We start from the raw sequence: 17,879 nt of genomic DNA, 5'->3' as shown, positions 1-17,879 counted from the left end.
AGGTGTTATCTTCTTCAGTAATTGTTTTGTGTCTTCTTTACCAAGCTATTGACTCATTTTTCATGATTTTTTTTCATCACTCTCAATTCTCTTCCCAATCTTTCCTCTACCACTCTCACTTGATTTTCAAAATCCATCCATGGCCTGATACTAATTCTTATTTTTCTAGGAGGCTCTGAATGTAGGAGCTTTGACTTTGTTGTCTTTTCCTGAGTGGTTGTTTTGATACTCCTTTTCACCATAATAACTTTCTATAGTCAGAGGTTGTTTCCACTCCCTCCCCCATTATTTGCTCATTTTCCCAGCCTATTACTTGATTTTTTTTTGACTAGGCAATGGGGTTAAGTGACTTGCCCAGGGTCACACAGCTAGTAAGTCTTATGTGTCTGAAGCCAGATTTGAACTCAGGTCCTTCTGAATCCAGGGCTGGTGCTCTGTCCACTGCATCACCTAGCTGCCCCCTATTACTTGATTTTTACCTCTTTGTTAAAGTAGGGCTCTACTTCCATGGTACAGGGCACACTGTTCCAAACTTTAGGGGTTTTGTGCAGCTGTTTTTCAGAGATACTTCTAGGGATCTGTAAGTTTTCAGTTCTTCTAAGGTGGTATCATCTATGGAGAGGTATTTACTGCTCTCCTGTCCTGTGCTTTGGTCTGTGAGCAACCACAAGCACTTTTTTCCTGCCCTGGAACTGTGAGAAGGGCCCTCCCCACCTTCTACTGTTGCTACAAGCTCTGTTATGCTAGTGCTCCTCTTCACCCTGAGATTGCCGCCCAGGACTGTGACCTGGATCCCAATTTGGGCAAAATAACAGAGTCCTGCTTTAGTACTAGAAAAAATACTCCTGTAATTTCCTTCTGACCAATGTTGTTGCACCCTCTTACAATATGTAGGCTGAGAGCTCTGGAAGCAGATGCTGCTGCTGACCCTGTTGATTCAGTCATTTTCAAGGCCTGCTCCTGGTTTGCTGTGGCCAGGGCTGTGCTGGCATGGCCTGCACTGGACTGTGCTCCTCTCTCATCCTGGTACAACAGGCTGACCTTCCAAGTTGTCTTGAATTGGAAATTTGTTTTGGTCTGTATTTTGGAGGACTCTCCTGCTCTAGAATTAGGTTAGAGTCTTTTTTTTTTAATCAGTCAAAGACAAGGTTTATTAGAAGATCTGTCATATTGGCCATACTCTTAAGGAGTCTGAACATTAGTGAGCTATTGACTAGATTATAAGAATCTGAGCCTGGAGTCATTTTTAAAGGCACTTAGAGGAGTTTGGTAGAGAACTCAGGTGAGTACCTACCTTTACTTCACCATCTTGGTTTCACCCCTGATATATCATATCATATTCCTAGATAAATTTTACAAACATATTTACATCAGTCTTTTAACACTTGATGGGTGTTCAGGAAGGACTAGCACCTCTGGTGTGAGGGCTTGCCCAGCCATTTTCAGAGCTGCTCATTCACTTTTTGTGTCTACCTGATTCCCCACCTACATCTCTTTTAAAACCTTGCTTTCTTCTAGGCTACATTCAAGAAACATCCCCCAAGAGATTTTTCCTGATTCCTGAAACTATTATTGCCCTCTCAAAATCATAGTACATTTATTTTGTTCATATCCTGTTTTTTATTTATCTGCATCCCCCAGTAGAATGTAACTTCCCTGACTTTAGGGGATGTCTCACTTTTCTGTGTGTTTGTATGTATGAATGTATGTATGTGTGTGTATGTGTTGTATGTATACACACACATATATCTGTGCACATATTTCATTGTTCAGTCATTTCAGTCATGTCTGACTCTTTGTGATCCCATTTGGGGTTTTCTCAGCAGAAATACTGGAATAGTTTACCATTTCCTCCTCCAGCTCATCTTACATATGAGAAAACTGAGGCAAACGGGTTTAAGTGATTTGCCCAAAGTCATAAAGCTAGTACATGTCTGAGGCTGGATTTGAACACATGAAGATGAGTCTTCCTGACACTAGACCCAGCACTCTATCATTACATCAATTATATATGTATATATATCTATATGTAAATGTATGTACATATATATAAACATATATGTACATTTATACATACACACATGTATATGTATGTGTGTTGTAATGTATGTCTAGTGCCTGGCATACAGCACTGGACCATTATTTGATAAAAGCCAGCTGAATGGATAGTGATCAAAATCACAAAGAATATGGGTTTTATGGGGAAAGAAAGGGCCTAGCTCAGAAATATTAAGATCATTTCACATTTTTAATATCCCAGACAGGTAAATTTTATATTAACCAATGCTGTTTCCTATTCAATCAGGATAATGTATGGACTAAGTATTTTCAGTGCTTTACAGAAAAGACTGGGGTTGCTAGACAGAAAAACAGCTAGAATTGATATTGTGATTTCAGATTTACTAAACTTTATAATTATGAATATATTTGATTTGCTGTGAATATATTTGATCCTCACAACAATGTTGACATGTAGATGTTACTGTTATTCTCATTTTACAGATGAGGAAACTTAAGAAGATAGAAGTTAAGTCACTCGTTCAGGCTCACATATATATCTAGTGTTTGAGGCTGGATTTGCATTCTAGTCTTTTAGAATTCAGTTCCAGGACTTAATCTACTGGACTATCTAAATGTAATAAAAAGAGACAAAGTCTGCAAAAGAGGCAGCCTACCTCCATGTGTTCTAGACTCCCACAACACACAGGGGATTTTGGACTAACACAGTAGTTTTTTCAATAATTTGAGGTAGGAAACAATGATGATAATGACACTCAAGTGGGTATTATTGATAATACCTTAAGTACAATTTCCAGCAATGATCTAGGATGTAACTTGTCATCTGGTCATTAATTCTCACTTGCACTGATAGGATATATTCACTTCTTTCCATTTCTTCCTCTTCCTCGTGATTCACAGGAAAACATTTTCCGGTCTACCTTCCCATTGCAATTAAAGATCATCATGCCAGTTACATGATCTTAAGGATCAAGCAAATGAAACAATTTAAACACTTTTTCTAATCTTAAATTCTATATAGATATTAGTCATTACTGTATTAACATTTTATTTTTCTTATCTTTGTTTTGGTTGGATTTCTGATAGAAACATCCTGAGGAAAATTGCTATACTAATCTTATATATTAATTTTCAGTATTCATAAAAATCATATGAAGGTGTTTATGTGCTTAACTATTTTGCAAATGAAGTATTAGGATGCAGGCTTAACTTGTGTAGTTCTACTTAAAGAATGTTTTCATATCATTATTATGGTTATCTTAGTCCTAATTCATTGGAATACACATTGGAATCTCAGCAGCTTAACTCTAAGAGTGGTGTGTTTTTCATTCATTCATTCATTCATTCATTCATTCATTCACTCATTCATTCATTCATTCATTCATTTATTAAATAGAATCCCAAGTAGCTCACCTTGCCTGGGGTCTAGGAGGAAACTCCAGTGCTACAGAGACATCTCAGAGGCCCAGAACAACAGGAGTAGAAGGGAATAAACTGCTTTTTCCCATTACTGCTCCTTGTATTCCCTGGAGATAGTTTCCCCAAGGAAAGATGCTTTTTTTTTTTTTTAGTGTTATCCACAGTAAAAAAGATCTGTTATGATGGTAGTACATCTTGATCTAAGAGAGCCATGACTATTGCATTGAAAAAAGCCTTGAGTTTTCCGTAAGTAGAGATAGGAAGAACCAGGGTAATAGCACATATATGGAGGAGAGGAATTAGCCTAACCCAGCCATATCACCTTTGGAAGCTGGTCTGAAAAAAAAATGCTGCTGCCAAAAGCAAGCTAGGGCTGTCTTGTCAGTTCTAAATCTCAACAATCTCCTTTGAAGATCTAAGAAGAGTGACTAAGACATTGAGATCTCCTCCTTTTATGTCCTGAATACACAAGGTAATTATTAAAGAGAAAGTATAATTGCATCTTTTCCTTGGGTATTACAATGCTAGGTACTAGGAATGATGGAGGGAAGATAAACTGAAAGTATTTCATCCTATCCCATCCCTTCCAAACCAAATATCCCGTTTTCCTTATTTATCCTCCCTGAGATAAATATTGGGTCAAAGTCACTGATCTGGGCTCCCAATCCAGCTGAGTAGCTTCACCCAGAGGAAGTTCATAAGTAACTATGAATCTCTTCTAAGTCAGTCTCACTTGTTAATCTTCTTTCTTTGTCTTTGGTAGACAAGAGTGATTTAACACACCCTTTCAATTTCCTCAAGGTCTTTTTACTATCATAGTATAAATTGAGTTCATTTGCACACCTGGAAATCTATGTCAAATCTTCAGGTTGTCATGGTCAATGACTGTGATATACCTTAGAGGCATGCCAGCCATATGCTAGTCCTTCTTTTCCTTCTTGAAATCCCTGTTGTTCCCAATATAAAACAAATTTACTCAGTGAGTATTGAATGTGTCCATCATGCCCAATAGTGCCATAGATGATATGGAAAAAAGGAGAAGATGCAGTCACTGTTTTTATTGGGAGAATATTGCGGAGAACATCCCCAAAATAGTAATGAGCATAAGCAATGCCATTTGGGTGAATTTACCCTGATTGACTGCTTGAAGTGAGGAGAGTGAAAATATGTCAAAATGTGCAATGTTGTATTCATTTTCAAAATTTCAAGAAGGACAAAACATCTAGTCTGTGGGATTCACCATCAAAGAATCTAAACATGAATTATGCCTCATCAGAAAACAGAGAAGAGGCTGAAAGAAAAAAACATTTTTTCTTAGGCTCTGAGAGTCACGTTAGGCAGTTCAATACTTCCAAAGAAAGAATAACTAGTATCATGAGTGTGGAACAAATGTCAATGCTTTTAGCCTTGGTTGAGGTTAAATTTAGTGCTGATTTTTTTTCTTGTCATTTTTTTTTCTTTATTGTTAAAATATATAGTAACATTGGAAGGGGGAAGGGTGTGTTCAGAAATGAATGTTAAATATATAGATACATACATATAAAACATATACATATCTTGGGTGAACATATATACATATAGATATACATATATACAGACATATAAATATGTCTGTATATATGTATGCATGTATGGCACAAGCTTTGAATCAGAGAAAAAGTCCAGTGAGTAACGTGTGTATCCAGGGTCAGAAAGGTCTGAAGTTGTTCAGGAACTAGGGCGACAATAAGTCATTCCATGGCTAGAATGGAGATCTCACAACCCAGAGTGTTTCACTCCCAGAAAACTGGATAAATATAATCTGGGCAACAGTAAATAAGAGAGAAAATATTTTCCAGAGACCAAAGAATGTAAATGTCCAATGGATGAGTAAGGTGTTCCAAGAACTGAAACTTTACAGAGAGAAAAACAAAATATGAAACTTATTTCCTTGACTGTAATTGGAACAGTGAGAGGAAGGAGCTCTTCAGGTATCTGAACTAGCATTAAAGGTTGAGTAAGAAAGAGGTACCTGGGCATCTGACACTTAGACCCTATATTTAAAATGGATCAGACAATTCTGTAAGGATGTGATTTAAGAATCTGAATGGCCAAATTCAAATCATGAAGAAAATAATTGAACTACCATTAAGAAAATATTAGTAGGAATTTTAGAAGGCTAAAATTCTCAAGAAAATCATTTATTTTTTAAGGCCAACATGCATGACCAATGAAGATGGCACCTACTCTATAACTTATTCTCTTAGAGGGTTGCCTGGGGACACTGAAAGGTTAACTTGCTTTCCTGGAATTAAACAGCCAGTGAAAGTGAGAGACAAAGCTTGAACACAGATCTTCTTGGTTTCAAGGGTGGCTGTCTCTTCCGTAGGCCATGATACTACTCTACACATAATTTCATTTAACACTTGCAACTATTCTTTGAGACAACTAGGTGGTGCAGTGGATATAAATCTGGCTTGGAACTAAGAAGACTTGATTTGAATCCTACCTCAGTCATTTAATTTCCATGTGGGCCTGGGCAAGTCACTTGTTCTCTTTTAGCATCACTTTTCTCATTTGTAAAATGTGGGGAGTTGGCTCTAGGGCTTCTAAGAGTACTTACAGCTCTGAATCTATAAAATATTTTTACTTTCTCTCTTTTTACAGATGAAGAAAATGAAGCAAAGAGAAGTTGTCTGACTAACTTTAGCTATTATAACATTTATGTGCTTTGTCTGCATTGTAAATGTAGTGGTTGGCAGGTATGGAGTTCTTAATAAACATGTTATCTAATTCTTTATAATAGCATTGAAAGATAGTATGTATATATATATATATACACACATCTATATCCTATATCATACATATATGTATACATACATACATACATACATACCTCTGCATGTGTATGATCCTGAATGCTGGAAGTAGTAAGAAGAATATTGAAATCTTTCCAGACACCTTGTTTCTTTGAGGTCTTTGGTAGTAGAGCACACAGACAAGCTAGGAGATAACCTTCACAGTGGACAGAGTCAGCCAAGCGCCAGTCTGGCTGATGAAGGGAACTAGTTACCTACAAGACACGATGAATGAGTCTGAATGAGGTGGAGAGAGAGAGGCGGTAGAATTAAATTGTAAGACTAAGTCTTGGCAGGTTATTTCAGATAATCAATAGGAAACAATCTCTGTTAGAGCACCTTGAATAACTGAATCATTCAATCCTTTAATAACTGAATCATTAAACTTGTACCTTTCTTCCTGAAATATCACAGAACCTATTAATTGAAGTCTTCTTTTTTTTAGAGCATTTATGAGTTCTGCTGAGATAAAAGTGAGGAGGATCCAAGATCCCCATAATGATAGCTATCAACAGAACCAATTTTCATCCGACCAGCTTTTTTCTCCTTGGAATCCCAGGACTAGAGGCTGCTCACATCTGGATATCTATTCCTTTCTGCCTGGTGTATATATTGGCTGTGGTGGGGAACTGTACCCTTCTTTTCATTATTAAAACTGATCCTAGCCTGCATGAACCTATGTTTCTATTCCTTTCCATGCTCTCTGTGGCAGATTTGATGCTTACAACCACCACCATGCCAAAAATGCTCAGTCTCTTCTGGTTTAATGATGGAGAAATTCGTTTTGAAGCCTGCCTCACCCAAGTATTTCTCATACATGCTCTGTCCAATATGGAATCTGGGATCATATTGGCCATGGCTTTTGACCGCTATGTGGCTATATGCAACCCACTTAGACATTCAACCATTTTGACCATTACTGTTATTCAGGTCCTAGGACTGGCTATCCTTCTCCGTGGAATTGTGCTGCTCGGTCCTCATCCATTCATGCTTAGGTGGCTTCCCTACTGTAGGACTAATATCATCCCTCACACCTACTGTGAGTTCATGGGATTGATTAAGCTGGCCTGTGCCCCAACCAAGATCCCTAGAGCTTACAGTCTATTTGTTGCTTTCATTACAGGTGGGCTAGACTTCATACTGATTATCTGTTCCTATGTCCTCATTCTCCGTACTGTGTTTCATCTACCTTCCAGTGAAGCCAGAATTAAGACATTAAGCACCTGTGGCTCTCATGTGTGGGTCATATTGATTTCTTATACCCCTGCCTACTTTTCCTTTCTCACTCATAGGTTTGGACACCATATCGCTCCTTCTATTCATATTTTTGTGGCCAATATCTATGTCCTTGTTCCACCCATGGTGAACCCCATCATCTATGGGGTCAAAACTAAACAGATACGGGAGAGGTTTCTCAAATTTTTCACAGGTTAAAAGACTTAAAAATGAAAATAAGTTGGACTTAACTCTTAAGTTAAATGATATTACAGCAATAATGTCATTTTGTGGAGTTGTAAGTAAACTAAAATAATTATGTTGATAATGGATGGTGATATGCTTGGTGGGCCTTATAGAAGAAGATGGGTTAAAATATAACTGTCACCTTTACTGTTTGGTACTCATATTGAAAAGATGCCCTAAGACTTCACATGAAAGGTCCTTTCATTGATCTTCAAGAAAATTTGAAATTCTAGTTAAAAGGTCAGTTTATTACATAGATCTCAAAAATAATTTTACATTAAAAATCAATGTAGTGTCAAGAAATAGATATCATTTATGTGCAGCTCTCTCAGCACATGATGGAGGTGTGAGGCAATATATTGGGTGCACCAGAAGTAATAGTCATAGACTTGTTGTGTACCCATCAATAGGCATGCTGCTTAGTGCAGAAGCAAAAACAAATTTTGGTTTAATATATAAGGAGCTAGATTATAACCCTTACTCTACCATTTATGTCAAATGGGAACAATAGTTCTCTTTTTTTAAAAATTAATTTATTTTGAATTATCAACAATCACTTCCATAAGCTTTTGAGTTTTAAATTTTTCTCCCCCTCCCTCCCTACCTCCCTTCCCAAGATGGCACACAATCTGATATAGGCTATACATATACATTGCTATTAAGCATATTTTCACATTAGTGATACTGTAAGTAAGAATTAGATCTAATAGGAGGAACCACCAAAAGAGGAAACAAAACACAACAGAAGAAAAAAAAATAGCAAATAGTATACTCGATCTGCATTCAAACTCCATAGTTCTTTGTTTGTATGTGGATAGCATTTACCTTCATGAGGTCTTTGGGGATGTCTTAGATCTTCATATTGCTGAGAAGGTTTAAGTCTATCAAAGTTAGTCATCACACAACGTGGCTGTTATTGTGTACAACATTCTTTTGGTTCTGCTCACTTCACTCAGCATCAGACCATACAAGTCTTTCTAGGTTTTTCTGAAGTCAGCCTGTTCATTATTTCTTACAGCACAATAGTATTCCATTACATTCATACACCACAACTTGTTCAGCCATTCCCCAATTGGTGGGCATCCTCTCAATTTCCAATTCTTTGCCACCACAAAAAGAGCTGCTATAAATATTTTTGTACATATGGGTCCTTTTCCCATTTGTATGATCTCTTTGGGATATAGCCCTAGAAGTGCTATTGCTGGGTCAAAGGGTATGCACATTTTTATAGCCCTTTGGGCATAGTTTCACATTGCTCTCCAGAATGGTTGGATCATTTCACAACTCCACCAACAATGCTTTAGTGTTCCAATTTTCTCACATCTTTGCCAACATTTATCATTTTTCTGTTTTGTCATGTTGGCCAATCTGATAGGTGTGCTGTGGTACCTCATAGTTGTTTTGTTTTGCCTTTCTCTAATCAATTTAGTGATTAGAGCATTTTTTTTCATATGACTATAGATGGCTTTAATTTCTTCATCTGAGAACTGCCTGTTCATATCCTTTGACCATTTATCAATTGGGGAATGACTTGTATTCTTATAAATTTGACTTAATTCTCTATGTATTTTAGAAATGAGGCCCTTATCAGAGATAACTGGTTGTAAAAATTCTTTCCCAATTTTCTACTTTCCTTTTAATCTTAGTTGCACTGGCTTTGTGCAAAAACTTTTCAATTTAATGTAATCAAAGTTATCCATTTCTCATTTCGTAATGTTCTCTGTCTCCTGTTTGGTCATGAATTCTTCTGTTCTCCATACATCTGATAGGTAAACTATTCCTTGCTCTTCTAGTTTGCTTATAGTATCAGCATTTATATCTAAATCATGAACCCATTCTGACTTTATTTTGGTATATGGTGTGAGATTTTGATCTAATCCTAATTTCTGTTATACTCTTTTCCAGTTTTCCCAGCAGTTTTTTGTCAAAGAGTGAGTTCTTATCCTAGAAGCTGGGGTCTTTGGGTTTATCAAATAATAGATTACTATAGTCATTGACCGCTGCGTCATGCATATTTAACCTGCTCCACTGATCCACCACTCTATTTCTTAGTCAGTACCAAGCAGTTTTGATGATTGCTGCTTTATAATACAATTAAATATCTGGAATGGCCAGGCCACCTTCCCCTGCATTTCTTTTCATTAGTTCCTTTGATATTCTGGACGTGTTGTTATTTCAAATGAATCTTGTTATTATTTTGTCTAACTCTATAGAATAATTTTTGGTAGTTTGATTGGTATGGCACTGAATAACTAAATTAGCTTAGGTAAAATTGTCATTTTTATTACATTAGCTCTACCTACTCATGAGCAACTGATATTTTTCCAATTATTTAGATCTGACTTTATTTGTGTGAAAATATAGTTCTCTTTTTTTCTTTTTCTTTACTGGGCCATAATAAGCAAAGAATCTTGTAAAATAAAAATACTATATAAATGTGAACAGGTGACAGTGATGATGATGATGATGATGATGATGATGATGATGACAGTGATGACAATGACAATAATGATGGTTCTCAGGTCCACAATGAGAGATTCCTTGAATAGCAAAATATTTAACCCAAGCTCAGGTTACCATGGTTGTTCCATCCCTTAGCACTATCTGTGTTGTAGAGTCCACCTGTACCAAAGCTTATAAAAATAAGGGTGTCTTCTTCATACCTCCCTGAGGTAGCGGTTCCAGAATTTTTCCTAATACTGCACAAGACTGTTGGTTTTCTTCACTAATCAACTGATTCATATCCAACTGAATTCTTTCCTACATTTTGGAGGATAGGAGATTCCAATGGGATTATTACCATCCTAGTTCATGACATCATATCCCTAAACACAGTCTATCGAGTTGGTTATTGGGGCTATTGTGTCACAGTGTTGACTTCAACATAGTAGGTATTTAGTAATTAGATGTACCATTAATTTGGGTAGATTTATATTGACCTTAAGTATACTAAAACTACCAGAACTTCCTTAATCCCAGTTGTACCTTGTCCCATCTCAAGCATTTAATAATTCTGTCAGTGAAAGGATCTATTGAAAGAGATATCTAAGGTACTGGCTTCTTTGCTCTGACTGGTATCCCTGGAACCCCACCTTTTTCTCCTTCCACTTCCTATTCTAATAGATATATATGTGTTCAAAAATCCCTAAATTCAACAGTTTAACAGGGGAAGGCTTAAATGAATTGTTGCAAAATGAAGTAAGGAGAGACAAGAAAACAATATACATGATGACTACAATAGCATAAATGAAAAGATCAATCATTATAAAAGAATAGAAAAGTAAACATTGCAAAATTACAAAGAAAAAGCTTGGCTCCAAAGAAGAGATATTTGATGACACCACCCCTGACTCCTTTGCCGAGGGGGGGAGGAGATCTACAGATGTAGAACATTGCATATCATGTCACACTTTTTTTAGGTATTGATTAGCTTTTCTGAGTTTTTCTGTAATTTCTCTCTTTTTTTAAAAATCATTATAAGGAATTATTCTCTGACAAGGGGAAGGGAAGTTCTGCATGGAGAAATTTAGGTGATGTAAAAACAAGAAATATCAATAACATTTAACTTTAAAAAAATAGAAATGGAAAGGATGGTGCCTTTCAATTTATCTGTTCAAAGTGAACAGATCATACAGGCTCATGCTGTTTTAACTTAGGCAAGAATATATCCCACCTGAAGATGACCCAGAGATTCTAGAATTAGCTAAAAACATGAAACAAGGCAGCTATAATGGTTTCTGTTGACAATCAAGGCTCCTTTCCCAGTACCTTCTCACCCTGGATTCTATTCCTTGATGTTCATGTGCTCTAGACTCAACACCAAATCTAAACCAAATTAGTTTAGGGAGCAGGTGAATCTAGAAAATCTATCATTAGGTTCAACTTTTCCCTTTGTTCAACAAACCTCTATACCTTCTTTTGTGAGTTCAGACCGAGTGTCTGTTATGCAAAATCAGTTGAGTCCTGGATCTGATCAATGCCACATGCTCCAAGTGTAGCTAATTGTGCAGCATATAAAGTAGAAGAGTGGTGTCAGGAGTTAGAATGGTGCTTCAGAAACTTACTAACTCTGTGACCCTAGGCAAGCTTCTCATGCGCTATCTACCTCAATTTCCTCAACTGTAAAACAGGGGTGTTAATAGAATCTACCTCTATGTCTCAGGGTTGTGAGGGAAAAATTTTATGATATTTACAAAGTATTTTGCAAACTTTATAGTGCTATCATCAACATCATCATCATCATCATTGGAATTAACACAATCTTGACATAGAAACCTCACAAAATAGGCTGCACTCCCAGCCCTGCTACTTTCTGGCTTTGTGATCATTTTAAGTCACTTGTTCTCTCTTATACATCAACCTTTTCCTATGTCACTTTGCCTCAGAGGGTTTGAAAAGCTAACATAAAATGAAGGAAATATGTATTTTTTTTTTGATGAATGAAGTACATTCTAATATTAGGAGACTGGCAGAACCAGAAATTTGTTGACCTTATCCAGAAGGATCAAAAGCCAAATATCCATACAGAATCCTCGTTATGCCACATAGGTTACAAAGAGATGTGAAGAGTTAGGAAAAGACCCAGAGCCCACATAAATAGCAACTGCAACAGTGGTTACAGCAGGAGCTTCAGGAGCTCCAGAAATGGTAAGTGGGTCAGACAACTGATCTGAAAGTGATTACAGAGGACCTTGGACTGGGACTGGCTATAGCTGACATTGATAGGCAACTCTATTGCCCATTTACAGTTCTGGGTCACAATTCCAGAAAAAAGCAGAGCGAGAAAGAGAGAGAGACAGAGAGAGACAGAGACAGAGAGAGACCGAAAGACAGAGAGACAGAGACAGAGAGAGACAGAGAGATAGAGACAGAGAAACAGAGAGACAGAGAGACAGAGAGAAACAGAGAGAGAGAGAGAGAGGAAAAGAAGAAGAAGAGATGAACGGAAATAAATAGTAATTAAATATGTGTGAATGTGAATAAGATGATCTCACCCATAAAATGGAAGCTGATAGCAGAGTGGATTAGAAACCAGGATCCAACAATAAGATACACTTGAAACAGAAAGACACACAGAGAATTAAAATAAAGGGCTGGAACAGAATCTAATATGCTTTAGTTATAGTAAAAAATAAAAGGCAGTGGGTCGTAATCAAGACCTCAGACAAAGTAAAAACAAAAATAGGCCTAATTAAAAGATATAATCAGAGAAACTACATTTTACTAAAAAATACCATAGACAATGAAGTAAAAAAAAATATTACAGCAAGTTTCTCCAATAAATATACATATTGGGTATAGAACTGAATCAAATATAAAATTTAGGGGAAAAAAGGGTCATTTCCCAGTTGACAAATGGACAAAAGATATAAACAGGCAATTTTCAGAAAAAGAAATAAAAACTATTTATAGTCACATGAAAAACTTCCTTAATCACTATTGATTAGAGAAAAGCAAATTAAAACAACTCTGAGGTACCACCTCACACTTATAAGAAAAGAAAAAAATGTTGGAGGAACTGAGGAGAAAATAGTTACACCAATGAATTGTTGGTGGAATAGTGAACTGGTCCAACCATTATGGGACAGGATTTGGAACTCTGCCCATGGGCCATAAAACTGTGTATACCATTTGACCCAACGATACCACTACTAGATTTTTATCCCAAAGAGATCAAAGAAAAAAGTTGAGGGCCTATATGCACACAAACATTTATAGTAAGTATCTCTTTTTGTGGTGGCAAAAAATTGAAAGTTGAAGGGGTGCTCATTAATAAGGGAATGACTGAAGAAGTTGCGGTATGTGATTGTGATGGAATACTATTTTGGTATAAGAAATAATGAGCAGGATGCCCTCAGAAAAACTTGAGAAGACTTACATGAACTGATATAAAGTGAAATGAGAAGACCCAAGAGGAGATTGTACATAGTAAGATCGATGTTGTAATGATGATGAACTGTGAAAGACTTGACTACTCAAATCAATATAATGATCCAAGAAAATTCCAAAGGACTCATGAAAAAATGCTATCCACCTCCAGAGAGAGAACTGATGAATTCTGAGAGCAAACTTAAGTATAATTTTCTCACTTTGTTTTTATTTTTTTAAATACAGCTAATACGGAAATATGTTTTGCATGATTTCACATGTATAATTGATACATTGCTTGACTTTTCAATGGGTAGGGGAGGCAGTGGGAGGGAAGAAAAGAATTTGGAACTCAAAATGTAAAAAGAAAAGAATGTTAAAAATAACTATTTTTTAAAAAAGAATATCCTCAGCTCCAAAACACATAACAGTGCATCCCAGGCTAATGTAGGGCAATTTTAAGAAATAATTTCATGTACATGCCTATGTAGCAATATCTTTGCCAAGAAAACCCCAAATAGGGTCATGAAGAGTTGGACATGACTGCAACAACTGAACAACGCCTATGTAAGATGAAATTAGAGTAAAAATTGTGCAATTACCTAAATATTTAAAGAGAAAAGCTAAATAAATTGCAGACATTAAAAATCTACATTTAATTCAAGCTCTAGAAGTCTTATCTAATGATCAGAGATGGCAAAAATTATGTTCTCATACTGAATGATTTTGTGAAGGAGCTACTTATACTAAGAATGGAATTTGGAAAAGCCTTTTTTGAGTTTAGTAGCATGCATTTAAACAATGCCCCCAAAAAAGTACTTCCAAAAATGGTATCTGTTAGAATCTTTATTAATGAAAATGCATTCCCTTCATGTTTGACTAAGGTTGTAAAAAGCATTTTAGGTTCTCCATATCAGTGGTACCAATCTCAAATAGAAATAGATTCCTGATTACCAGATATTGATTTATAAAACCACAGATTAACATTATACATGTTGTGGTTTTTTGTCAAACTTTTCCTAATTAAACTTTAATCTGGTTTAAGTCCACTCTGGAGTTTTGCAGGCCTTTTGTGTTTAACACCTCTGTTCTACATGACCATATGTATTGAATCTTTAGTCATGGTAAAAACAATAGGAAGAAAAGTAGCACTAAGAACATGTTCAAGAATAGGTGTCAAATATTATCATTTTGAAGCATACTATTTTTCCCTTTATTTCTTTCTCTTTTTCTTTCTCCCTTTCTTTTTATTTGAGTCTTCTTGCACAAAATGACAAATACAGAAATGTTTTACATGATTGCACATGTATAATATATCAGATTGCTTACCATCTCATAGAGTGGGAAGGGGAAGGGAGAAAGGACAGAATTTGAAACACAGAAAAAAAATCAATGAATGTTGGAAATTGTTTTTACATGTAATTGGGAAAAATAAAAAAGAATATGTGTCAAATATTCCCATGTGTAGAAGCTGATTGAGAAAATAAACTATTAAAGACCAATTGAAAAAAAAGTTAAAGTACATTAAATCAACATGTAGCCTATAGAAACAATAAAAAAAATTTTTAAACCATGTTGCCCATTGAAAAGAAATTAAGAAAAAATATGATGAATAGAATCTGGAAAATAAAAGTCTCTCAGAAATTATCAATACCCTTAATCAACAATTAAAATGGAATAATGGGAGCCAAGATGACAGAGCAAGCAGTAAGTTGTTGTCACCCTCCCACATTGACCTCTAAAAATACCCAAAAAATAGCACACCAGAAAAAATCCTGAAACAGCTGAGCCAGTGGAAAGATAGGCTAGAGCAAGAAGTCTCAGCCTGGGAAATTTGGAGTATCAGTAAGAAAGGTCCATTTCACTTGGGTAAAAGGTAAGTGTGTTCCAGGATAGGAAGTGTCCCAGCAAGCCCCACCTCAGTAAACCAGTGGGAGATCCTGAACCCCGGGGTAGTGGAGTAGGCAAACACCAAAAATAGGACACCCCACATGCCAGGGGAACTGGCAGACTCCAGCTCAAAGAACCATCATTTGCCCCAGTGGAGTCCTAGGCAGGCAGGCATCCTTCAGCAGCCAGATCTCCTTGTGCTTCAGTGTAGCCACAAGTCCCAGCAGTCAGACTTCCCCATGCTCCAGTGCAGCCACTGCTGGACAGATATTCTCCAGCAGCCAGAGCTCCACGTGCTTCAGTGTAGCCTCATGGGAAACAAAGAAAAATCCCATCTGGTCTCTGCACACACCAGCCACCACTAATAGCCACCACACAGCTGAGCACCAGGTAAGCTGACAGATCCCTACAGCCTCCAGATGGCAGCACCTGAGACACCAGCACACAAAGCCAGTTACCAGGCCCCTGGCCCTCAGCACAAAAAGCTTGGGACAAGGCCCTCTGTTCCCCAGAAGCAGAGCTCAACTTTGAAACTCAGGAAATAGGCAAACAAGATGAGCAGAAAGCAAAAAGGAACAGTGACCATAGACCCTATAGGTGCAGGGAAGATCAAAACACAAACTCAAAAGAGGACAACATTGTCAATATATCTACATCTGAAACCTCAAAGGGGAGTATGAACTGGTCTCAAGTCCAAAAATCCTTCTTAGAAGAGCTCAAAAAGGATTTTAAAAGTCAAATAAGAGAGGTAGAGGAAAACTTGGGGAAAGAAATGAGAGGTATGCAAGAGAGAGTCAACAGCTTGGAAAAGGAAGGACAAAAATTGAATGTAGAAAGCAATTCCTTTAAAAAAAAATACAATTGGCCAAATGGGGAAAAAAATCCCATTGAAGAAAACAACTCTTTAAAGAGTAGAATTACCCAAATGGAATAGGAGGTACAAAAACCTCACTGAAGAAAAGAACTCTTTGAAAGTAGAATTGGCCAAATGGGAAAGGAAATATAAAAGCTAACTGAAGAAAACAATTTGTTAAAAATTAGAATTGGGCAAGTGGAATCTAATGAGTCTATGAGACAGAAGAATCAGTCAAATAAAATCAAAGCAATGAAAGAAATAGAAGAAAATGTAAAGTACCTCATTGGGGAAAAAAAAAAACTGACCTGGAAAATAGATCGAGGAGTGATAAGTTAAGAATTATTGTTCTACCTGAAAAGCATAATCAAAAAAAGAGCCTGGACAGCACCTTTCAAGAAATTATCTTGGCTACATTCCAAAATTATCAGGTCAAGGAGAAAACACTGCAAGCAGTCAGGAAGAAACAATTTAAATATCATGGAACCACAATAAGGATTATTCAGGACCTAGAAGCTTCTACATTAAAGAAATGGAGGGCTTGGAATATGATATTCCAGAAGGCAAAGGAGCTTGGCTTGCAACCAAGAATCAACTACTCAGAAAAGCTGAGCATAATTTTTCAGGGGAGGAGATGGACATTCAATGAAAAGGGGACTTCCAAATTTTCCTGATGAAAAATTCAGAGCTGAACAGAAAATACAAGATTTAAGAGAAGCATAAAAAGGTAAACAGGAAAGGTAAAAAAAAAACATGTTATTCAATAAGGTTAAACAGTTGACATCCCTACATGGGAAAAAGATACTAGTAACTCTTGAGAACTGTATCTTTATAATGATATTTAGAAGGGGTGTGCATAGACAGAAGGTGTGGGCGTGTTTACTTTGATGTGATGATAAAAAAAGCTAATTAAGGGGTTAAAAAAAAGATTGTACTGGGAAAAGAGGAAAGGAGGGGTCAGGAAAGGGTAAATTACCTCACATGAAATGGTACAAAGGCCTATTACAGCACAGGGAAAGAGGGAAGGGAGGCAAGCATTGTTTGAACCCCACTCTCATTGGATTTGGCTCACAGAGGGAATAACATACACACTCAATCGGATATAGAAATCTATCTTGTGAGGAAAATGAAAGAAAAGGGAGGAGGTGAATAAAAGGGAAGGCAGAAGGGAGGGAAGAAGTAGTAGGGCAAAAGGGAAAGAAAAAGGAAGGGGGGCTGAAAGAGGGAAAGGCAGATTGAGGGAGGCAGTAGTCAAAAGCAAAACACTGGTACACAGGGAAAGGGAGAAAGTAAAAGGAAAAGCTTATAAACAGAGAAAAATAGGATGGCGAGAAATACACAGTAATCATAACTGTGAATGTGAATAGGATGAACTTTCCCATAAAATGGAAGTGGATAGCAGAGGGGATTAAAGACCATAGTCTTACAATATGTTTTTTACAAGAACACAGGAAAGGTAGAAAGAGACCAGGTTTGGAAAGACTTTAAAAGTCAAACAGGATTTTATATTTGTTTCTGTAAGTAAAAGGGAA

At 36.7% G+C, this 17,879-nt stretch overlaps 1 protein-coding gene across 1 annotated transcript; it reads left to right on the top strand.

Annotated features, from left to right (window-relative positions):
* Positions 1 to 6,773: 6,773 nt before the first annotated feature.
* On the top strand, positions 6,774 to 7,709 carry LOC114032050 (olfactory receptor 52E4-like). The gene has a single exon (XM_027847257.1). The coding sequence runs from the start codon at positions 6,774 to 6,776 to the stop codon at positions 7,707 to 7,709; it is 936 nt and encodes a 311-aa protein (XP_027703058.1).
* The last annotated feature ends 10,170 nt before the right edge of the window (positions 7,710 to 17,879 follow it).

This window comes from Vombatus ursinus, unplaced genomic scaffold, assembly GCF_900497805.2.
Source record: "Vombatus ursinus unplaced genomic scaffold, bare-nosed wombat genome assembly UNPS02015397.1, whole genome shotgun sequence".
Taxonomy (NCBI): domain Eukaryota; kingdom Metazoa; phylum Chordata; class Mammalia; order Diprotodontia; family Vombatidae; genus Vombatus; species Vombatus ursinus.
Note: the sequence above shows the minus strand (reverse complement) of the source record. Positions and strands in the feature narration are given on the sequence as shown.

Excerpts from the sequence above, each read along its gene's own strand:
- LOC114032050 (XM_027847257.1), top strand. The coding sequence starts at position 6,774 with ATGATAGCTATCAACAGAACCAATTTTCATCCGACCAGCTTTTTTCTC.